Genomic DNA, 24,349 nt, shown 5'->3' with positions numbered 1-24,349 from the left:
AGCACATAGTATCATGATGAATCACAGTAGTCTTAGACATTTTCTCAGGAGCCTGTGATGTTTAGAACACAAATTGGAAATTTAATCTGACATTCCTGTAATGAATAGCCTAACCTGAAATGTATTCATCCTGAGAATATTGCCTAAAATGCTAGCAAAATTATCGCTGTAGCTTTCAGCATAATCAGGGTCATTTAAATGCAGAGTAAATGTTTTTGTAAATTTTTGGAACTTGGGTATGATGATAACATGTACAAACATAAATAATGAATACTTCAATAACACAGTCATAACCAGAATACTCAAATTCATGTAAAAATACCTAGTTTTGTGTAAATAAATTCAACCTTTAACAAGAGTGTGTCCTTCCTTTTTTCTGTCCACCCAGCAGGTACTCCAACTCACAGAGTTTCCAGGAGGGCACCTGTCCAACACCTGCCAAAAACCTCCAACTCCCGCTCATCAGCCGTTCTGAAACATCTGATGTCCGCAGGCCTCTCGAGGATGAGTTCAAGGCTGAGGCAGATAAGTTCCTCCGACAACAGAGTGACCCAGCTGCTGAATTTGATCCAGCATCATCGTCTCAAACTCTTGAGGAAAAGTCAGCATCTGTGGAAAGGCTGGAGTGCCTGTCGCCTCCCTATTTCTCCCCCAGGAGGATTTTGTCTCCTCGGCGGGAACCAGCCCATCCAATGCCAGACGTGGTGGCACCGAGTCTTTCTGGAACTGAGGGTAATGAACATCTTCCTGAAAGCGTGTACAACAGTTTCTTGCCAAAACCCTCCACACCAGTTCACAGGCCAGACCCTCAGGAGCCGTGCCTTGACATAGCTGCACCTCCAACACCAGCTCCTGCTGCTTTGCCGCCACTTGATATGGATGACATTTCTGAGCCTCACCACAGTGAGCCTAACTTGGTCCTCTCAGATCTTCCCTCTGTCACTGAGCAACAGGACCCAGACCAGGAAGAGGAAGATGAAGAGGAGGAAGAGGAGGAGGAAGAGGAAGATGGTGATTTGGATGACAGAGTTGAGGGAGAGCACTGTGCAGTGGAGGAACCAGAGCAAGACAGAGAGCTATGTTCCTTCTCACCTCAAGTTGAGGACCCTCTGAGGAAGAGCTGGCCTGTAGAGTCTCCAGACCGACAAGACCCAGAGGTCCACCAGCTCTCCCCCCCACATGCTGCCCCTAATCACGGAGACAACTGCTTTGATCACAGCATGGGCTGGAACTCTGAAATGGATCTCAAGTCTCCTCACAGGACATATGGGGAGATAGAGGCAGCGGTCTCTAAAATAACCAGTCCATATTCCCATTCAGATAGTGACTTACAGCACATACCTGGACACCCCTCCATCAGCTCCCCTTATGCTAGTTGGAACAAGTGGCATAAAGAGGAGCAGGACTTTGATGAGCAGAAGGAGGCTGTGGCTGACATCCCCTCTCCAGAGAGACCTGACACAGGTATGGATGGGGAATCGAACAACTATTTAAACAACTCATCATCAAATAGGCTGGAGTCTTTTTTCCAGGACTGCAACAAGCCAAGTATGGATGATGATCACCAGATTGACTCAGAGGCACCATGTGTTGAACCAGACAGCAGACAGAGCACCCACTGCTTCAGTGCTGCTGATGGTCACATGGCACCAACAGTGGGTCCTGAGCCTGTGGTGCCGTGGGCAGACCCATTCTCGGCAGACCCAGAAGAACTTGATGACCTGGGACCATTCTCTCTGCCCGACCTACCGCTGCCAGACAAATCAGAGGAGGCTGAATCTCGGGAACCGGAACTGGCTGACCACAGTAAGGTGGTACCGACCCAGATTAGACATATCATCACAGACAGAGGTGAGCCAGAAATGATGGACACGGACCTACAAAGCCTGGCTAAGACTTCATGTACTGGTGGGGACCTAGGTTTGAGGGAGTCTACAGGACAAGACGTAATTGTACCATCACCGCATGCCAACTTCCAGCAAGAGTTAGACCCTGAGCCTCAAGGTGTGCCAGTCAGCTGCTCTCTGACTCTAACACAACAGCATAGCAACATGTTGGAAAGAAAAGGACCTTATGGGGGACCTGATGACCCCGATCCTAACATGTTGTATCCGCTTGTGAAATCAGATGCCACTCCGCAACATCACATTCAGATTCATCCACTTCCAGAGTCTTTGCAGATACCCCTGGATTCAGTGTTTGCTGTTAAGCCAGAAGGTAGGCAGGAGGAGATGTCTGAGCCTGTAACAGAACCAGTACCATGCAGTCCCCTTCCACAGCTCCCAGTGGCTGTCAGTCTCTCCAGTACCGTGGAACTGTCAGACTCTCAGGAGACCTCATCCAAGCTGACACCAGTAACGCTAACCACAGTGTCCGCCACTGTAGATATCCCTAAGAAAGTGGATGAAATCCCTCAGAGGATGACCCGCAATCGCGCCAAGAACAATCCTGCTGCTGCTGCTGTTGTTGTCCCTCCTACCTCCAGTATAATAACCTCATCTGCCACTCCCACCCCTGTAACAACCAGTCTAGCAGTGGGCATTAACCCTGTTCCTACGAGAACCCCAACACCCACCTCAGCTTCCTTCTCAGCTCTAAAGAAAGAGAAAGAAACTGTGCTTAGCGTTACCTCTTCTGTATCTAATTCAACCACAGCGGTGTCTGTATCCACTTCCGTGACAACCACTGCACCAGTGGTTCTTGGTAAAACAACTAAAGGTCGCCCTATTCCTGTGGATGAGGAGGAGTCTCAAACCCAGCACCCACGGAAGAGGAAATTCCGATCGGCTGGACAGCAAGTCCAGGTCCAGCTTGTAAACACAGCCATGCAGCAGACCAGAGAAATGATTCAGCAGACCTTGGCTGTAGTGGTCAATGCCATCAAGCTGGATGATATTGAGCCTTACCACAGTGACCGGTCCAACCCTTACTTTGAGTACCTCCAGATCCGGAAGAAGATTGAGGAAAAGAGGAAAATTCTGTGCTATATCACCCCACAGGCCCCTCAGTGTTATGCTGAATATGTGACCTACACTGGCTCCTACCTGCTGGATGGCAAACCACTCAGCAAGCTTCACATTCCTGTGGTAAGTTAAATTATTTTTATCACATTTTCTTATTTTAGAAAGAAGATAATCACTTTTAAAGACTGGCAGCTATTTATTATTGATAGACATAAACACTAATTACCGGTTTAAAAAAAGCAGTAATTTACTTCAAAGCAGTTTAATAACATCTTCAGTGTTTGAGTGTTTTAATAATACTCTATTTGGTGTTTACTCATTAGATTGCCCCACCTCCATCGCTGTCAGAACCTCTGAAGGAGCTCTTCAGACAACAGGAGGCTGTGAGAGGGAAGCTCAGGTTGCAGCACAGCATAGAGCGGGTAAGGAACATATTCACTGCAGGGTTCATATGGGTGCTTGAAAATTGTTGAATTTCAATGTTGTTTCCAAGGTCTGAAAAGTGCTTGAATTTTAGTTTAAGTGCTTGCAATTCTAACTTTGTGATGTTACTGATTTATTTATTTTTAATATTAACTCTGCCAGGTTAGATTTTAAGCGAAAGCTACTTCCAGAGAGGTGATACATTTTGAAGAGTAAAAGTTTGTCAAAAAAGAAAATTTCTGGGTGTTCTCAGGTTGAGTCCAGGTACATTTTCATCTTCATCTTTGTCTTGGTGCGAGTGTGTCTGAAGAACACCAAGCGGCTTCCCTTTTTTATTTGGATAAAACTGTGTTCTTTAATTTCTAAATCTTTTGCTCTTATGAAACAATTTTAGATGTTGATAGCATAATACAATGCACATCATTGTGGAAAAAAAAGGTGGAAAAAATAATCATGAGTATATGTTTTCCTGTAGTTATGTGTCTTACCCTAGCGATAAGGTGATGTGCTGGAAACATTTGAAAATGACCCTTTAAAGTGCTTGAATTTGACCTTGGAAAAATGCATACGAACCCTGTCACTGTACATGTCAGTGTATAAGTGAAGATGCCTCAAGCATGTTTTTATTCTTTTTCCCAAAGTTGTTCTGCCACTTAACTAACTTGATAAGCATTGCTTTCATACATACAACATAGAGTCCTAAAATCTGCATACACTTAAAGCAGTGTATGACTTTCATCACTAATTTTTCTTCAGATTTGTAAAACCCTAGTGATAGCCTAATTATCATTAATCCTGTAATCTGTCCGTGCTTTACGCACCTAAATCACTTCCCTCATGATGAACAACTTCAAAGATGACTCCATCACAAGTAGTCCCTTTGTTAACAAACTGAACCAAACCAAAACGTCACTCGGGCCTTTTTGCAAATTTTGTTGTGAAGTGCATTGTGGGAATGGGAATTCTACACAGCTGCAGCAGCAACAAACACAGAGGCAACAAGCAATGAAACCATGTCTGCTAGCAGGTCAGAAGAAATGGAAGGAATCATAGTAAGTCAATTGTCATCTTATAATGCGGGGTGTGTGATGGTGAAAAACAACACTTAGACATCAGTTTCATTACATTTTTGGAATATGTCACTGTGTAGTCTTATCATACTCGCCTCACAAGCATACGGGGTATGGCCAGGTCCTCACTGCTCACTCGCTCCTTACTGTATGTGTATGATAAGCCAACACAATGACATAGTCCAAAAATGCCATGAAACTGATGTCTAAGTATTGTTTTTCACAATCACACACCCCGTATTATAAAATGACAATTGACTTACAGTGATTCCCTCCATTTCTTCTGACCGGTAGCAGACATGGTTTCATTGCTTGTTGTCTCCTTGTTTGTTGCTGCTGCGGCGAGTGACATATTGGTTTGGTATGTAAACAAACGAACTGCTTGTGATGGAGCCATCTTCGAAGTTGTTCACCATGAGGGAAGTGATTTAGGTGCGGAAGCATGGAAAGACTAATGGATTAGTGATAATTAGGCTATCGCTGCGGTTTTACAAATTTGAAGAAAAATTAGTGATGAAAGTCATATGCTGCTTTTAAACCATATTTAAAATGCAAAACTTTGCTGATCATGATTTTTTTTTTGTTTTTTTACTGAAAAGCTCTGCCTCCAATGCATTCCTAATGTTCATATTCGTTCTCTTTTGGCCGTCTGTTCACAGGAAAAGCTAATAGTGTCATGTGAGCAGGAGGTGTTAAGGGTCCACTGCAGAGCAGCCAGAACAATAGCCAATCAGGCTGTGCCATTCAGCGCCTGCACCATGCTTTTGGACTCCGAAGTGTATAACATGCCATCAGAGAGTCAGGTAGGAAATGTAGATTAAAATGTCACATCAGTTTTTCCTGTTTAACATAAAGAATAAAGCATCAAAGGTCATAGTATCCATTTATTCATCTGTATGTCATCTTCTCCATGTTCTTAGGGTGATGAGAACAAATCGGTGAGAGATCGTTTCAATGCTCGTCAGTTTATTTCATGGATTCAGGATGTGGATGATAAATACGACCGCATGAAGGTAAGTAACATCCTGTAGAGTGTTAATATTTGCTCTTATGTCTTCTGTTAAATACCAGTCTGTGAGTGCTCACCACATACATTAATACTCCCCTCCTCTTCCTTCAGACATGTTTGTTGATGCGGCAGCAACATGAAGCAGCAGCCCTCAATGCAGTTCAAAGAATGGAGTGGCAGTTGAAGGTCCAGGAGCTGGATCCAGCAGGGCACAAGTCCCTCTGTGTCAACGAAGTGCCGTCCTTCTACGTGCCAATGGTCGATGTCAACGATGACTTTGTCCTGCTGCCTGCATGACACCCCTGCACTCCCAGAGACAGAGAGCAACCGTGGTCTGAATCACTTCTTCTCAAAGAGACTTCGTTAAATAGAACGAATGGAAAGGGCTAGCAAGTTTGAAAGAGGACTTAAGACAGAAGAAATATATTATATAGAAAAAGAGATGAATAAACTTGCTTTCAATTCCCTTCCGTGAAGAAGGAAACGTTTTTACTGGGGAAAAAGAAAATACACAACTTGCACTTTCATCCTCAAAGTTTTTATGCTTTTTTTTCATTTTTTGATCAGAGTACAAGAAGCAGAAACAGTTTTTGCTTCGATACTCTGACACTGGGTCACAGCTACTTAGTGCTCAGATAAAGTGAGACGGGACAGAAATCTATTTTCTGTGTTCGTTTTTAGTCCCAGCTTCTGCAGACCCACCGCTGGAAGGAGGATCAGAGAAGAGCTCTCCCAACGGTGTGGTGCCTGTCCTGGGGGAGGACTGAGGACAAGCCTCCCCTGGTGACCTTGGGCTCCTGGTGGACCGGGAGGAGCACACAGCGTCCAGTGCTGACCCAGAGGATGTCGAAGGAGGTGCGGTGCATCATGTGGATCTTCAATGTGTATCTATGGCAGGATGGCTGGAATGGACAGACCAGGCGGCTACAAGCAGCCGTTAATGTTTTTGAGCCTGTGAGGCTGTACATGTGGAGCACACCCTCTGTATTTACACTGCACTAGGCCTCGCTAAACATTTGAGCAACGACGCCTGCAGCAAGTCAGAATACGACGGAGGGTTGGTGATGTGTGTGCACGTCAGGGCTCGGTGTTTGAGAGGAAGAGACTGATCCTGCAGCCTCTCAGCCTGGCTAAACAGAAGAGGACAAGTACGGATCTCTGAGGACAGACCGGAGTGTTCCTCGGCCTCCAAGCTTGATCCAAAATAAACGTGTGAGTGCGCCATAGACTGCAAAAAAAACACCACAGGACAACCAGAAGAAACAAATATAACGAATGTTACGATTCAAAGAGACTATTAAGAAAATGTGGTTTGGCAGGAGAGAAATATTGTTTTTGTCTATTTCTTTACTTGGGCATTTCATTGTTTCTGAGGAAGTGACTTGAAACACTACAGAGCCAATATTAGTTTAATGGAAAAAAACAAAAGAAAACAGAAAAAAAGTTGTATTCCGTAAATTATGTACAGTTTTTATATTCGTTAACCAATGTATTCTTGCTGCCTTCTAGATAATTTATTTTGCCACACATTACTGCACAGTTGTAAATAACCTATGTACTGTAATATCACTCAGTTAAGTGTAAAGAAAAAAACATAAAAGAAATAAAAATTATCTTTTTATGTACAGTTCACTTTTGGGCAGCACTTTCCCCCCTCATATCCATGGGCCAAAATGTGTGTGACTCCAGTGCACAGTTGTATGATCCCGTCTCTAGATTCAGTCCAGGGTTAGATGAGGCAGTTCACCCGGACGTGGATTATCACAACACACAAATAGCTGTCAGAACTATTCTGGATTAAACAGGCCTCCCCACAAGCCAACCACCATATAGTCCCTCAAATGTAGCAAAATAGTTGTTGAGGATTTATTTAAAGAATAGACAGAGGATTATTATTCATTGCTTTACTACACAATTATATCTGAAAAATTTCGAGCCAAGAAAATGCCTTTTTCAGTGAAAAAAATGTAATCATTGTTGGGCAGTCACATAGATATATATGGGTGGGGTGAAAGTAAGAGAGATGTCATTCACAAGCAAAACTGTCATTAATGTGTTATCATTGTTTTAATTTACGAGAATTGAACTGAAGTCATTTCTAATCGTCACAAAACATCATTGTCAAAAACCAACAAGACACGGGTCTTTCAGCACATGACGTGTTCTGTTCTCCCAGCTTGTCGGCTCTTCACACAGAATAGACTGAAGCCATTAAAAGCTGTCATTCCACTCTGATTTTTTTTTTTGTTTTTTTGTTTTTTTTTTAAACATTGTGTTGGGTGTCTGTCTGCCCCTTGTCCATTCTAGGAGAGCAGCTTATTTTCTAGGTGCTGTTCCATCTTTACTCACTTGATGGTGCCAGTGGTCTTCTGTGTCAAAAACTGAGACTCTTGGCTTTGCATGAGACCTGTGGCCTTTGACATTAATGGGTATTTTAAAATTTAATTAACGTCTCCTAGATCAATTCCCTTAAACCACCTCGGTCCGTTTCTTAATCACCGCAGGCTCAGAAACATTGGCTCCCGTCACATTTTATCTGCGTTTAATCTACAAGGGGGTTAGTTTTAGTGTTGTCAGGGATTTTAAATGTTAGGTTAAAGTTACTTCCTCATGACTCTGCTCCATGGTGGCGTTCATAACCATGTTCTTCGTGTCAGGCCCAAGCAGTTACGAGACTTAAATCTTCTCAGTATGAACCAAAAAGTGGACAGACATTAACACAGACAGTGGGAAGAATCGGTATATGCTGAAATGAGCGCAAAGATAGATTTTTATTGTCTTCAGTTGAAACACCCATTGAAAATGTTGATTTGTGATGAGTTGTATTGATTTTCTATTTTTAATGGGTCTTGTTTTTTGAAACGCTTTCGCGACCTACCACATAGGCTGCCCGTCTGTGTGTGAGAGCTGCTCATTTATCCTGATGGCAATATTATCTTTTCAGTCATTTACACACTGTCCGTCAGCATAGCTGTGTATGGTATGTCTAGTCAAGTGCAATGGTTGTTGCTATTACACTGTGCAGACAAGGTGGCTAGATGTATAGTCCTGGATATTTTTGAGAGATACACACATTGTGGTCGTTAAACATGCAGATTTGGATACAGATAGCCAGGAATTTGGTTTTTAATCCCCTGTTTGTCATGTTTTTCTTTGCATTTTCTTGTTTTCTTACAGTTTTTGGGAAGAGGTTTAGTGTCTATTGTTGAGAGAATCTTTGTTTTGTTGTCTTTTTTTGTGTATGTAGTGTTGAATGTTGTTTCTTTTTTGTTTTGTTTTGTTTTTTTTTGTTCCTGTATAAAACATAAACACCAGTGGCATGTCAATCACATTGCTTATCGAGCAGAATGTATACCGTTACTATGCCCTGAACGACCACACCCTCACTATTGTTTACAAGACATCAAGTGTGTTTCTGTTTCATGTGTTGCGTTTTGTTTTTTTTTTTTGTTTTTTTTTTTAATGGTTTAAGCCCTGCCTTTGTTTTTACTTCAATAATCAGTCATTTATTTCAACCACAAAGGCTTGAAATGGTGATGGTTGACACAGACCTTCATTGAACAACTAACAGGCGATTTGTCCCCCCACCCCCTCATGCCGCTGCACAGAGCAATAGACTAAACACATCCATCCACGTCGATTCTCCAGTGTGAAAATTCAACTAACAAAGAGTGATTCCCTGGGTCGGTTGAATCCAGAGACACGTCAGTCCTCAGATGCACAGTAGAGCAGCACTTGGCCGTGGTGATCCAGATGCTAGCCTGACACCACCTCAGTCAGCAACATATTACCTCTACTCTCTTCACATTCACTCATAATGTTTATTTTAGACTTGTTATTTGTTGTTTATTTCTTACTGGACATAAATATACATAATTGATATTTTTTCATTATATAGAATCACGATTTCAAGCCTTTTTTTTTCTAGTTTTCTTTTGTTTTTGTTTGTTTTTTTAATTAAAACCCAGACTGTAGCTGTTTCTTTGTTCCTTTTTTAGAATGGAAAATGACTAAGAAAAAGCATGGAGAACTACTCTTTAAATGGTGAGAAATAACCTATTTATTATCTTTTTGTTTTTTCTGACACCTGTGGTATGTTTTGAGTTGAAGTTGGTCTCCGCTGTGTAAATTTTCCTCCTTGTAATGCGTGAAAGAGACATACTGTACATAGCTCTGTAAATAAAACCTCCCAGGACGTTTTGCACCCTCCTCTTTGTACTAGTCTGAAAAATTGCGTAGAATGTGGGGTTCTAACAGCAACGGGCTGCGTGCGCTCGCTGCAGGTGATTATGATGTAACAATGTAACATTTTTTTATTTGTACAATGTAGTTTATTTGTGTACATATTGTTGGAGCAGCTAAGGGGGGAGGGAGGGTCTAAGGGAGGGGGTTGTCGATGCTATTGTCAGTGCTGTAACAAATCCAGTACTTTCACCTCTAGCTGTTGTTGATTTCCTGCAAAAAAAATTAAAGAAAAAAAAACCATAAAAAAAAAAACACAAATGCGAGAAACTGAAAATGAGGATGGACGGGGGAAAAAAACTTAAACTGAAAAGTAAAAATTCTAAATTGTTATTTTCTACAGTTGCATGTACAGAGAGCGCGAGAACTGCTGTTGTTCCTCAGAGATTATGTTCGTTAATAAAATTTTGAAATATTACCAGCTGCCTTCTGGTTCTTGGTTTGTTGATGTTTGTGTTGATGAGACGGGTTTACATCAAAGTACTTATGACATGTAGGAGTAATACAGTAATGAAAATACCTGAACGCTCAGACTAAAACAGCCAAAAACATCTGCTGATATAAAGGGTTTAATAACATCTGAAGCACTTATCCTTTCAATACAGGGAAATAATTCAGGTAAAATGCAGACTCTCAGCTTCACTGTAAAAAAAAAAAAAATCCTGTTTTTACGGAAAAAACTGCCAGCTGTGGTTACCAGAACAATACTGTAAAAAACACATCAAATCGTAAACATATTTACAGAGTAACATGTAGATTCAACATTTTATACATGAATTCAACATTGGATTTCAATGATATGTACATCTTTAAAATGTTAAATTTCCTCTTTTTTTTTTAAGTATGAGAATAGGCTGTTATTTCAATATTATGGTCTTGAATTTAAACGGCACTACATGGTTTTTCAACTTACAGTTTTATTTTCTCAAAACAATAGAAATACATAATTTCTACATACAAATCAGGTTTTTTTTAACACACTTTTCCTGTATAAACTCACCTATATTTGATTTAATTAACACAAAAATCTTTTCAAATAAACAACTTTGCATTGTATTTTCACTTAGTTTTTTTATGTTGCAATTTTGTTCATTTTTTACAGTGCACAGCTGCCAGTTTTTTTTCTGTAAAAACAGGATTTTTTTCACAGTGATACCAAATAAGTACATTAAGTAATAGGAAACAGGCTGTTTATTGCTCTCACCAGTAAAACATGTTGATTAAATGTAGCTTTTCTTACTAGAATAGTACTAGAATGACACTTCCTAAAGAATTCAGTTTTCTATCAAAAATATGCTTCTTATTGGAAAAAGTTCTGGGGAAAAAAATTATTTGGCAACATATTCTGTGTCCCACTTACCTTCAGGAATAATGAATTAACCAAATTATTGTGGTGGCCTTGCAGACTGCAGAAACAAGTGTTTAATAGAAGCAGTTTGTTGGTGTTTGACTGTGAATGTGAGGCTGCTTCAATACATGTGGGAATCCTAAAGACTGAGGAGTTAAGTCACTGAACCCTGGCTAAATTTGTTCCAACATCCTGTTTCTTTGTTTTTCCTCCAGAATGGGGTCATGTCACCTGACAGATTATATAACCATCACACTTTTCCACGTAGTTAAGATTCTTAACGTCGTCACAGGCCAAAAAACCTGTTAGGCTTACATGTCTTTGACTCATCACCTGACACTGATTGTTTGTCATTGTAACTTAATTGTCCTTCCTGAAGGTGTGTTTACATCTGCCCGCAACTGACCCATTTACTGACAAACATCTGAACACACACTCAGTGTCTTCGTTTGATTTTTAGCCTGAAGCTCCAGTTTCCAGTTCTTCCACTTCTAAACTAGGACACCATCAAACTGATTATATGACACATACGTAAACTAAGCTCAAAAAGTGTGTTTGTGTTTGGTAGATTATTTATTTGTTGTAACAAGGCTTCTTAACAGTAAATGTAATACTATTGGAAAGCCTGCTTATTTCCCCTTTAAATGGTACATTTCTAAGGAACATGCATTTGTAGGATAAACACCAGACCTGTGAATGATTTGTCAAATCTTCTCTGCAGATGACAGTGTTCTGTGCTTAATATATGAGTACTCAAAATTTACATATAAAAAGTGATCATCAGGAGTAACGTAGAAAAATGTGACAGTTAAATAGTTCGGACATTTACAAGTATACATACAAAATAAAAATATGCAAATGAAAAGCTAAGACGGACAGTAAAAACAAACTGGTGAAGTTAAGAGTAAATCCTGATCATGTCATTTCTGTAATCCTGGTTTACTGTATCTTATTATTTGCGCTGTGAAAACAATCTGACAAAGAGTGTCACCTTTTTTTTTTATAAATTCATTCATATTTATTATGTAAACATTACATTTTCTGCAACTAACCCATAAAGTCCAAGTACTCCTTTTATAGTAATTCCCAAATGAGTTTTTCTCTCCATTTAAACTTTTTTAAGTGATTTATCACTATTGATGGCAATATTATGTTCTTTTTTGTGTGTTTTTTCACTGTAACTCATGTATTTTCCTATATTTAATTCACTGATCATGTAGATTTTCATAAAAGCTCAGATTAAAGTTGAGGGTTATTGTATCAGAAACAGAGAAAACTGATGAAAAAGTGAGTTTTTCAGCAACAATATCAATAACTGAACATATCGGTGTCTCCATCCACTGTCATTGATCCAACTCCATGGGTTTTACTGGGGAATCAATGTTGTAGAAGATGACGGTGTTTTCACGTTCACTACGGAGCCTCTGAACGTCCAAAGGGGTCATATCTGATGAGCATGGAAAGATGACAAGCTGCATTTTACACCAATTATTTACATGGATTGATTGGATTAGTGCAGGGGTTCCCAAAGTGGGGTACACGCACCCCCAGGGGTACTCAGAAAAAGCCCAGGGGGTACTTGAAATTTTTTGGGAAAACTACATTAAATAAGTCCTCATGTACCGAATACAAAATAAATAATGACAATTAATAGTGAAATATAAAACATAATAAATGCATTTGTATAATAGTTTTATTGTCAATGATCTTGTTTAAGCTTTGGTGACATTTCAAGAACATTTCTATTTTATAATAAACTTTATTGCAGACAGGTGCATAAACCACAAGCACACAACCTACAGAATAAAAAGGATAAAAAAGAATAAAACGGAGATACAAAAATTAAGCACATTATAAAATATACAAACTTTATATTATTCAAAATGAGTTTATTTGAGTAGCTAAGTAATTATTTTTTGTTGATGAAAGGTTTATTTGTTAATTAATGGCCAAAGTATCTATTTTTCTTGTCAATAAAAGAGGGCACTTTTCACTTTGTATTTTGCACAAAAATTTACTTTATTTTCTATATATCACAGGTAAATATATGTTGTTTGTTTACAAAGTTTTGAAAACATAAACAGACACTTTTGGCACAGGAACAAATTTTGCCACTTTTTTTTTTTCAAAAATGCTGAAGCGAGAGTTGGGGGTACTTGGCTAAAAAGAAAGTTTATTTCAGGTGGTACTCCACTGTAAAAAGTTTGAGAACCACTGGATTAGTGGCTCAACAGTTCAACGTGTTAGATCAGTTTATGGTTTGGGTCTTTATGAGTTATTTTTGGAGAAAAGGACAATGTCAGTGATGTTTTAATCTTAAATCTCACTGGTCCGGTTTCAGTTTCAGACTTAAACAGTGATATTTCCACTAATGGAAAGTGATCCAGATCTTCAGCCTACTAAGTGTCAGCTGGATCCAGTCAGTCTCATGGAGTCAGATCCAAAAATATGAGGACTCCAACAGTTGTGTGTTAACATGAAACCTGAGCCGCATCCTTCTGGACTCAGTCATGGTCTACCCCACAGGTGTCAAACATGCGGCCCGGGGGCCAAATCCGGACCTCCAAAGGGTCCAGTTCAGCCTTTGGGATGAATTTATGAAATGCAAAAATTACACTGAAGACATTAACAAATCTTTTAGTTCAGGTTCCACATTCAGACAAATTCAATCTCAAGTGGGCAGGACCAGTAAAATACTACCATAATGACATATAAATAAATAATGACAACTCCAAAATTTTCTCTTCATAAATGTAAATATACTTATTTAAGCTAAAACAAAGTATAATTTTGCAAAAAATGTGAATAACCTGAACAAATATGAACAACCTGAAATGTCTTAAGAGAAATAAGTGTAATTTTAACAATATTCTGCCTGTTACTAAATGTTTTGTGTGTTTATAGATCCACTGTGATCTGTACGTTATAATGTATTTGTGTAAATGATAAACTGAGGCAGAATGTTGTTAAAATTACACTTATTTTTTTCAGTTTGTTCATGTAATTCACATCTTTTGAAAGGATAGTTTGTAGATGTAAACCTTCTCATTATGTAAATTTACTTTTTTTGCTCTAAAACACTGAGAAAAGTTTGGAGTTTGATTTGATTTTTTTGGTTTGAAATTTTTTGCATGTGATCTTTTTGCATCTGAATTTTTTGCATGTGATCTTTTTGCATCTGAATTTTTTGCTTTTGAATTTTTTTTATCTGAAATTTTTTTTTATTCTGAATTTATGAACATAGTTGAATTCACAGAGAAATTTCAGATACTTAATTTCAGTGTGAAAAAAATTCAGTTTCCTTAATTTCAGTGCAAAAAAAAAAAAAAAAAAAAAAATCAGATACGTAATTTCAGTGCAAAAAAAAAAAAAAAAAAAAATCAGATACTTAATTTCAGTGCAAAAAAAAATCAGATACTTAATTTCAGTGAAAAAAAAAAAAAAAAAAAATCAGTTTCCTTAATTTCAGTGCAAAAAAAATTCAGATTCTTAATTTTAGTGCAAAAAAAATTCAGATACTTAATTTCAGTGCAAAAAAAAATCAGATACTTAATTTCAGTGAAAAAAAAAAAAAAAAAAAAATTCAGTTTCCTTAATTTCAGTCCAAAAAAAATCAGATACTTCATTTCAGTGCAAAAAAAAATTCAGTTTCCTTAATTTCAGTGCAAAAAAAAATCAGATACTTAATTTCAATGCAAAAAAAATCAGATACTTCATTTCAGTGCTAAAAAAAATTCAGTTTCCTTAATTTCAGTGCAAAAAAAATTCAGATTCTTAATTGCAGTGCAAAAAAAAATTCAGTTTCCTTAATTTCAGTGCAAAAAAAAAATTCAGATACTTAATTTCAGTGCAAAATAAAGAAAAAACAAAAAACATTCAGATACTTAATTTCAGTGCAAAAAAAAAGAAAAAACAAAAAACATTCAGATACTCAATTTCAGTGCAAAAAAAAAAAAAAATTCAGATACTTAATTTCAGTGCAAAAAAAAAAAATTCCGATACTTAATTTCAGTGCAAAAAAAATCAGATACTTAATTTCAATGCAAAAAAAATCAGATACTTCATTTCAGTGCTAAAAAAAAATTCAGTTTCCTTAATTTCAGTGCAAAAAAAAATTCAGATTCTTAATTGCAGTGCAAAAAAAAATTCAGTTTCCTTAATTTCAGTGCAAAAAAAAAATTCAGATACTTAATTTCAGTGCAAAATAAAGAAAAAACAAAAAACATTCAGAAACTTAATTTCAGTGCAAAAAAAAAGAAAAAACAAAAAACATTCAGATACTCAATTTCAGTGCAAAAAAAAAAAAAATTCAGATACTTAATTTCAGTGCAAAAAAAAAAAAAAATTCAGATACTTAATTTCAGTGCAAAAAAAAATCAGATACTTAATTTCAATGCAAAAAAAAATCAGATACTTCATTTCAGTGCTAAAAAAAATTCAGTTTCCTTAATTTCAGTGCAAAAAAAATTCAGATTCTTAATTGCAGTGCAAAAAAAATTCAGTTTCCTTAATTTCAGTGCAAAAAAAAAATTCAGATACTTAATTTCAGTGCAAAATAAAGAAAAAACAAAAAACATTCAGATACTTAATTTCAGTGCAAAAAAAAAGAAAAAAGAAAAAACATTCAGATACTCAATTTCAGTGCAAAAAAAAAAAAAAATTCAGATACTTAATTTCAGTGCAAAAAAAAAAAATTCAGATACTTAATTTCAGTGCAAAAAAAAATCAGATACTTAATTTCAATGCAAAAAAAAATCAGATACTTCATTTCAGTGCTAAAAAAAATTCAGTTTCCTTAATTTCAGTGCAAAAAAAATTCAGATTCTTAATTGCAGTGCAAAAAAAATTCAGTTTCCTTAATTTCAGTGCAAAAAAAAAATTCAGATACTTAATTTCAGTGCAAAATAAAGAAAAAACAAAAAACATTCAGATACTTAATTTCAGTGCAAAAAAAAAAGAAAAAACAAAAAACATTCAGATACTCAATTTCAGTGCAAAAAAAAAAAAAAAAAATTCAGATACTTAATTTCAGTGCAAAAAAAAAATAATTCAGATACTTAATTTCAGTGCAAAAAAAAATCAGATACTTAATTTCAATGCAAAAAAAATCAGATACTTCATTTCAGTGCTAAAAAAATTCAGTTTCCTTAATTTCAGTGCAAAAAAAATTCAGATTCTTAATTGCAGTGCAAAAAAAATTCAGTTTCCTTAATTTCAGTGCAAAAAAAAAATTCAGATACTTAATTTCAGTGCAAAATAAAGAAAAAAACAAAAAACATTCAGATACTTAATTTCAGTGCAAAAAAAAAGAAAAAACAAAAAACATTCAGATACTCAATTTCAGTGCAAAAAAAAAAAAAAAAAAATTCAGATACTTAATTTCAGTGCAAAAAAAAAAATAATTCAGATACTTAATTTCAGTGCAAAAAAAAATCAGATACTTAATTTCAATGCAAAAAAAAATCAGATACTTCATTTCAGTGCTAAAAAAAATTCAGTTTCCTTAATTTCAGTGCAAAAAAAATTCAGATTCTTAATTGCAGTGCAAAAAAAATTCAGTTTCCTTAATTTCAGTGCAAAAAAAAAATTCAGATACTTAATTTCAGTGCAAAATAAAGAAAAAACAAAAAACATTCAGATACTTAATTTCAGTGCAAAAAAAAAGAAAAAACAAAAAACATTCAGATACTCAATTTCAGTGCAAAAAAAAAAAAAAAAAAAAAAAAAAAAAAAAAAAATTTAGATACTTAATTTCAGTGCAAAAAAAAAAAATTCAGATACTTAATTTCAGTGCAAAAAAAAAAATAATTCAGATACTTAATTTCAGTGCAAAAAAAAATCAGATACTTAATTTCAATGCAAAAAAAATCAGATACTTCATTTCAGTGCTAAAAAAAATTCAGTTTCCTTAATTTCAGTGCAAAAAAAATTCAGATTCTTAATTGCAGTGCAAAAAAAATTCAGTTTCCTTAATTTCAGTGCAAAAAAAAAATTCAGATACTTAATTTCAGTGCAAAATAAAGAAAAAACAAAAAACATTCAGATACTTAATTTCAGTGCAAAAAAAAGAAAAAACAAAAAACATTCAGATACTCAATTTCAGTGCAAAAAAAAAAAAAAAAAAAAAAAATTTAGATACTTAATTTCAGTGCAAAAAAAAAAAATTCAGATACTTAATTTCAGTGCAAAAAAATTCAGTTCTAGAAATTCAAAAGCTTTTCTCATTCTGAATGTGATGAGACAGATTTCCTTCCATAACTGAGTCACTGCAGGACTCACAGGTGTGTCATATGAGGATCTTCAAACCCTGGGCAGTCGGATCCCCTGAGCCCCCGCCCTCCTGTTCCTCCTCCTCTTCCTCCTCCTCCTCCTCTCCACACTCTTTACCTGCTGCTCCTCTGTGCGCCACCGTCAGCTGTGCGCACTCTTTGCGCCATGGCCAGCTGTGGCGGTGAACCATCTGCGACCACAAACTGTCGCCTTCAAATGGATTATGAGTCGAAGATCTTCCCTCACACCGGCGCTTACGGACGCTACAACCGGATCGTGGTGGTGTTCAGTTGGTTTCCTAATTTTGCGGTCATGCTGAACCTATTTAGCGACGTGTTCTTCACTCTGCTCCCGGACTCGTACCACTGTAAACCGGACCCGCAGCTGCTGCCCTCCGCCTTTCTCCTCAGTAACTTCTCCAAACAGGGGTACCTCAACCTCACCATCCCCTGGCTCAAAGGCACCGGCCTGAGCCACTGTGAACTCTACAAATACCCACCTAACTCCTCGGACTTCTCTGAAAATGTGCCCAGGGAGACTGTGTCCTGTACCCAAGGGTGGGATTACACCCATTTAGCAGGACTACAGAGTAACTTTGTAACTGAGGTAAGGGGACCACCCAGACATGTTGTGATCTGACACATATTCAGCTTTTGCAGGTTTTATTCTTGTGTCTTGTGTTTTTAAAATACACTTCAATCTACTGGATCATTTCAGTAAGTGCCTTATTTCTAACTCATTCTACTGCAGGGGTGTCAAACTCATTTTAGTTCAGGGGCCACATTCAGCGTAATGTGATATACAGTGGGCCGGACCAGTAAAATAATATAAATAATAGGATAAGAACTTCTAATAATGTCAACTCCAAAGTTTTCACAATGTATTTTGAGTGAAAAAAAGGTAAATTCCATAATGAAAATGTTTACATCTACAAACTATACTTCAGGGGTGTCAAACTCATTTTGGTTCAGGGGCCATATTTTTTAGCCAAATTTGATCTCAAGCGGGCCAGACTACTAAAATAATGACTTAATAACCTATAAATAATGACAAATCCAAGTTTTTCTTTTGGTCTTAGTACAAAAAACCCCCAACTGAATTCTGAAAATATTTACATTTTACAAAAAAAGATGTGAATAACCTGAAAAAAACAGAAATTTCATTTGAAAAATTAGTGCAATTTTAACAATATTATGCCTTGACTTACAGGGTGGAGAAGCAAAATTTACAATATTTTGAGGCGGGGATTGAAAGGCAGTGTATGACCAATTAGTTTATTGAAAGTCATGAGAATTTATTTGCCACAAGAAAATGTACATAATAGAAAATGTTTTTATTCTATGTGTCCTCCTTCTTTCTCAATAACTGCCTTCACACGCTTCCTGAAACTTGCGCAAGTGTTCCTCAAATATTCAGGTGACAACTTCTCCCATTCTTCTTTAATAGTATCTTCCAGACTTTCTGGTAATAGTTTTGCTCATAGTCATTCTCTTCTTTCCATTATAAACAGTCTTTATGGACACTCCAACTATTTTTGAAATCTCCTTTGGTGTGACGAGTGCATTCAGCAAATCACACACTCTTTGACGTTTGCTTTCCCGATTACTCATATGGGCAAAAGTTTCTGAAAAGGTATGGATAATAGTGTTAGGTATGATTATGACATCAATATATGTTTGGTTTCAAAACAACTGACGTAGTGCCTGCTGAGAAAAAACAACTAAATGTTCATTGTAAATTTTGCTTCCCCACCCTGTGTATATATATATATATATATATATATATATATATATATATATACGTGTACATTTACATACAGTGTTACATAAACATTTGGTAATAGGCAGAATATTGTTAAAATGTTGGAGTTTGGAACTAAAATTTGAACAATTTCTACAATATTCCATCTCTTATTATTAACACAACTACAGATCACAGTGGATCCATAAATGCACAAAACATTTAGTAACAGGCAGAATATTGTTCAAATTGCACATTTCGGGTTGTTCATCTTTGTTTTTATTTATGTATTTATTTGGATTTTATTGTGAAAGAATAGTTTTGTAAATGCAAATATTTTCACAGTGTAATGTTATTTTTTTTCACGTAAATTTTTTCCACATAATTTTTCACAAAGAAAATTTGTCGTGATTATTATTTATGGGTTATTGTGTTGTTATTTTTTACTGTAGATCACGTTGGTCTGTATGTGGAACCTGAACCAAAATGATTTGGACAACCTGGACTGTTCAGGTTCATTTTTGCACTTTCATCCTGCGGGCCGGAATGGAACCTTTGGCGGGCCAGTTTTGGCCCCCGGGCCGCATGTTTGACACTTGTGCTGCATTTGAACATAACACAAACAAATAGGAACAACCTGAAAATTCACAAGAAAATAAGTGCAATTTTAACAATATTATGCCTTAGTTTATCATGTGAACAACGTACAGATCACAGTGGATCTACAAATACACACAGCATTCAATAACAGGCAGAATATTGGTAAAATTCTACATACTTCTCAAGATATTTCAGGTGGTTCATATTTTCTTAGATAATTCACATTTTCTGTAAAAGGCTAGTCTGTAAATGTAGCCATTTTTGTCTAATTTTCTTTTTTTACACTAAAAACAAAGACAAAAATGTGCAGTTTTCATTATTTATAAGTTATTATTATAGTATTTTATTGGTCTGACCCACTTTAGATTAAATGTAAATGTAGCCATTTTTGTGTAATTTTCTTTTTTTTTACACTAAAAACAAAGACAAAAATGTGCAGTTTTCATTATTTATAAGTTATTATGATAGTATTTTACTGGTCTGATCAACTTTAGATTAAATTGACCAAAAATGAGTATAACATCCTTGATTGTGAGTATCTTCAGTGTCATTTTTGCATTTCACAAATTCATCCCACGGGCCAGATTAGACCCTTTGGCGGGCCGGTTTTGGCCCCCGGGCCGCATGTTTGACACCTGTGTTCTACTGTCTGTGCTCCAACATGCTGCTGCTTCTGCTGAACTGGATTTGCTCCAGTGTGTCTGAACTGGCGGCATGTGAAGACTGCCGCTCTCTGCATTCAGTCAATATTTGCTCAGGTTGAACTGTTGGAGGTTTTTTTTTTTTTTCATTGCTCCAGCCTTTCTCACTCTCACTTATCTGCTATCTGGTACTTTGTTGGTCTCAGATAACACTTTCAGTTTGGCAGGAGGCAAATGACTGCCTGTTACAGCATGTGACACTGAGTACAAGCAATGAAGTGGAGCTCCAAGTTTACACACAGTCCACCTGACGCACAGGACATGACGACCATCAGGCACAGGCAGGGGACTAGGAACATGTGGGGAAAAAAAACTTTAAGATAGACTTATTTTGTCATTTGTAGTTAATACGTAAGTGTTTGGGAGTCCTAAAACCAACTTTACTGTTTCCAAATGATGTCACCCCCCCCGAAAAAGAGCAGATTAAAGACTATATTTGATGTCCACATTTACATTTTTGTCTCATACTTTACTTGTCCAAGAGAGTACTGGTTTATACCTCAGCCTTAATGATTATAGGGTTTAAACATTATGTATACTTCTACTTATTCTCTACGAGTATATTAGGATAATATTAAATAATTTGTGCTTAAAAGATAGATAGATAGATAGATAGATAGATAGATAGATAGATAGATAGATAGATAGATAGATAGATAGATAGATAGATAGATAGATAGATAGATAGATAGATAATTGTGCTTGATATCATTTTGATTACCAACCTTGAGGACTTGAGAATTCACCCTCCATAACCATAATCACTTTCCCCTACGTAATCTGCAAAGTCATGGAGTGAAAAGTACAATATTTACTTTTCTCCTGAAATGCGGTGGTGTACAGCTGAAAAAGTCATGTTACAGGTATTATGGGTAACATTGCAATTTGATGTAGTCATTTTGGATTTGAGTGTTTGGTTATCAAGCAAACATGCACTGAATACTTTGTATAAATGGGTATTTCCCCCCCCCCCCCCCCCGAAAGGGAGGCAAGGGATATTGTTTTTGGTTTGGTTTGTTTAATTTTAAACACTTTAGCAGCAAAACTTAGTTGAATTCATAGCAAATTGGATTTATAGATTGCCAGTGACCCGGAGTAGATCTGATTACATTTTGGGAAAAGTAGGTCAAATTGCCAAATTTTTTTGAATTTTTAAAATCTTTTTTTCCCCCTTTTACTTATAATGGGCCAGATGTCAAATGTCTGTAGCAGCAAAAGTATTGGCTGAATTTATACCAAATTAGGTTTATAGATTGCCAGTGACCCAGAGTAGATGTCATTACATTTTAGGAAATGGAGGTCGACGTTTAGATTTTTTCTGAGTTTTTAACCCCTCCCCCCATTTACTTATATAGGCAACATTTCACAAGTCTATAAAAACATGAATTTTGTTTCAATTTATGAATGAATGAATGAATTTATTTTTGGTTTTACATCAATCATTGTACTTGGTACATTAATCATAATAAACAAAAAAAAACAAAACAAAAAAAGAATAGGCAAGAAGCAAAAGCTTATTTTTTTTACCTCTCCTTTTCACCTAATACACTGCTTACATCAACTTAAATGTGTACAGCATCGAGCATTTCCTTCTAATTTGGCACGTATGTAAGAGGCAATTGAAATGCTGACATCAGCACATGCATAGACATGATGATATCAGGTGGATCGCTGCTAAAATAAGCTACAATAAATGCGAGGGGTGGGGTTTGTTGTGCCTGGCACCACTTATTTGTTTTTTGTTTTGTTTTTTTCAGCTCAAACAGAAAGTCTTAAAATAAAAAAACCCCTTTAATGTAGCATAGTTTACACATTACCTCTCTGTCCGCTGTCACTAAATCAAAAATATCCCCATACAGTTGAGCTCATGTGACTTTTTCTCCCGTGTCTGAGTCCTCTGCTGAACCTTTGTGATTAAACAGCTGCTCAGGCTGATGTTGTGATTGTGTTTCAGCTCTGAAGGATTGAACTTAAGGATCTGATGTGGTCTGCAAGTATTAAGACAAAACTGTATCTTAATTCATCCAGAACAATCCCCTGTCTTCACCTACTCTTTATGTTGTATTTAGTGACATTTATTACACTGTCTGTGTAGGTTCTCATTTGCCCATGGTCATCGTTCTTCTAGGACAAAATGTTTTCAAAAGAGCTAACCTAGTCCAGTTGAACCAAGAAGAACTACCACGAAAAAATGGATTGAAACTGTTTACTTGAGTTACAGTGGGGACTCACAAACAGGATAAAGTCATTATGGGTAATTTGTCCTTCAACTTTTCCCACTCATCAGTGTCCATGGTTCATGGCTACAAAGATATCGATGCAGGCACCGTGAAGACTTTTTCTTCTTTTCCCTCATGACAAACTGTGGCGCTGGGAAGTCTGAGGTCTTCATGTTCCTTCCTGAGACCCTGAACCCCTCCTCCTCCTCCTCCTCCTCCTCCTCCTCCTCCTCCTCCTCCTCCTCCATTGCAGCAGCTTCCTCTGCCCATTACGTCACTGACACAAGGGAAAACGAGGAACAAACAAGGAAAACTACACCAAAGGAAAACATGAACAGTTTGATGGAGCTCATTCTGAAGTAGAACATCTCTCAGAACAATGGTCCCGGAACAGCAGCTGTGAAAACCCTCCATGTTTGGTTTTTACAGGCGTGGTTAGAGGTGTTGATGCAGCTGGATGGGCACGTTTGAGGCTGTCGTGTTTACTTTAGGAATAAAATATAGTTTCTCCCCTTTAAGTTGGTGTTCGTGAGGATTTGGATATGAGAGATTATTTTGGCATCATTTATCAAGGGTTCTTCAAACTTAACCCTTGGAATTAAATAAAGACAGAACTATTAATCAGTTTGGGCGTGTAATACATTTTTGACCACTACTGGTTTTTGCTGAAGTTTGGGCCAATAGTTAAAGTTACAGAAGATGGAATCACCAGGAGAAAACAACAACAAAATTTTGAAATGCACACCTTCTTTGTGCAGCTCTCTCCTCTCAGTCCAAATTAGAAGATGAATGTATAATTACTCTGCCCCCCGAAGAGGAGGCAAGGGTATTGTTTTCAGTTTGTTTGTTTGTTAACACTCTAGCAGCAACACCATTGGTTAAATTCATACCAAATTGGGTTTATAGATTGCCAGTGACCCACAATAGATGTAGTTACATTTTGGGAAAAGTAGGTCAAAGTTCACATTTTTTATGAATTTCTAAAATCTTTTTTCTTCTCCTATTTACTTATAATGGCAGAAATTTCAAATGTCCCTAAAAACATCAATTTTGTTTCAATTTACTTCAAACTTGGTACATAAATAGAGGCAATTGATATGCTGACATCAGCACATGCATAGACACGAGGACATCAGCTGGTTCAATGCCAAAATAAACTACAATATGTGCGAGGGGCGGGGTTTATTGTGCCTGGCACCACTTGTTGTTATTATTATTATTATTTTTTTTACTCTTTTTCAAAAGTATCCTGGCCAAGACAGCAGCAGCAGAAGTTACACAAACTAGAAATCACAGCCATACATTGAATTTTGCATACATCATACATCATTTTTAAAAATATACATAAAACAGTCAGTTCTAAAACCATATATGTATCCCTAAACTAGAGCATACATGCAAAACACTATCAATAATTTAAAAGGTATTAAAAATATAACAACAATGTTCCTTAAAAGTATCTCAAAGCAGAACCTGATTCAGTCAATTAAAAAAAAAAACATCTACATCCTGATTTATCCTTTTCCCATTGATTTAGAATGACTTTGAATGTGTTTAAAGAGCCCAGTTCCTTCAGTTTAATTTTCTTCTGTAAGTTGTTTCAGGCAGTAGGAGCAGAACATTTCAAATCTTTCTTTCCCAATTCTGTTCTGACTTTTGGGACTTGTAGAGATAGCAGAGCCGAGGACTGGAGACTGTAGTTATGCAAGTCATTCCAACTGATGACGACCAGCAAATATAATGGAAGCAGACCTGAAATACATT

The 24,349-nt window shown here is 36.7% G+C and overlaps 2 protein-coding genes across 4 annotated transcripts in view; both read left to right on the top strand.

The window, feature by feature from the left end:
* The window catches only part of ankrd11 (ankyrin repeat domain 11), a 114,599-nt gene extending 104,474 nt beyond the window's left edge, over positions 1-10,125 (top strand). For 2 of the 3 annotated variants that reach the window (XM_030129606.1, XM_030129598.1), the window contains exons 10-14: positions 389-3,086; positions 3,287-3,385; positions 5,116-5,259; positions 5,377-5,469; positions 5,577-10,125. In XM_030129606.1, the coding sequence (XP_029985466.1) occupies positions 389-3,086; positions 3,287-3,385; positions 5,116-5,259; positions 5,377-5,469; positions 5,577-5,762 (3,220 nt within the window). In that variant the 3' untranslated portion in view covers positions 5,763-10,125. The remainder of the gene's footprint in view (positions 1-388; positions 3,087-3,286; positions 3,386-5,115; positions 5,260-5,376; positions 5,470-5,576) is intronic. The other variant, XM_030129613.1, reaches the window with a different exon arrangement.
* Positions 10,126-17,450: 7,325 nt separating this feature from the next.
* The window catches only part of slc22a31 (solute carrier family 22 member 31), a 39,437-nt gene continuing 32,538 nt past the window's right edge, over positions 17,451-24,349 (top strand). Inside the window, exon 1 of the mRNA XM_030160112.1 lies at positions 17,451-17,931. Within this exon, the coding sequence (XP_030015972.1) occupies positions 17,491-17,931 (441 nt within the window). The 5' untranslated portion in view covers positions 17,451-17,490. The remainder of the gene's footprint in view (positions 17,932-24,349) is intronic.

Source organism: Sphaeramia orbicularis, chromosome 3, assembly GCF_902148855.1.
Source record: "Sphaeramia orbicularis chromosome 3, fSphaOr1.1, whole genome shotgun sequence".
In the NCBI taxonomy this organism is placed as follows: domain Eukaryota; kingdom Metazoa; phylum Chordata; class Actinopteri; order Kurtiformes; family Apogonidae; genus Sphaeramia; species Sphaeramia orbicularis.
The sequence above is the reverse complement of the archived record's forward strand: the minus strand, read 5'-3'. Positions and strand labels throughout refer to the sequence as shown.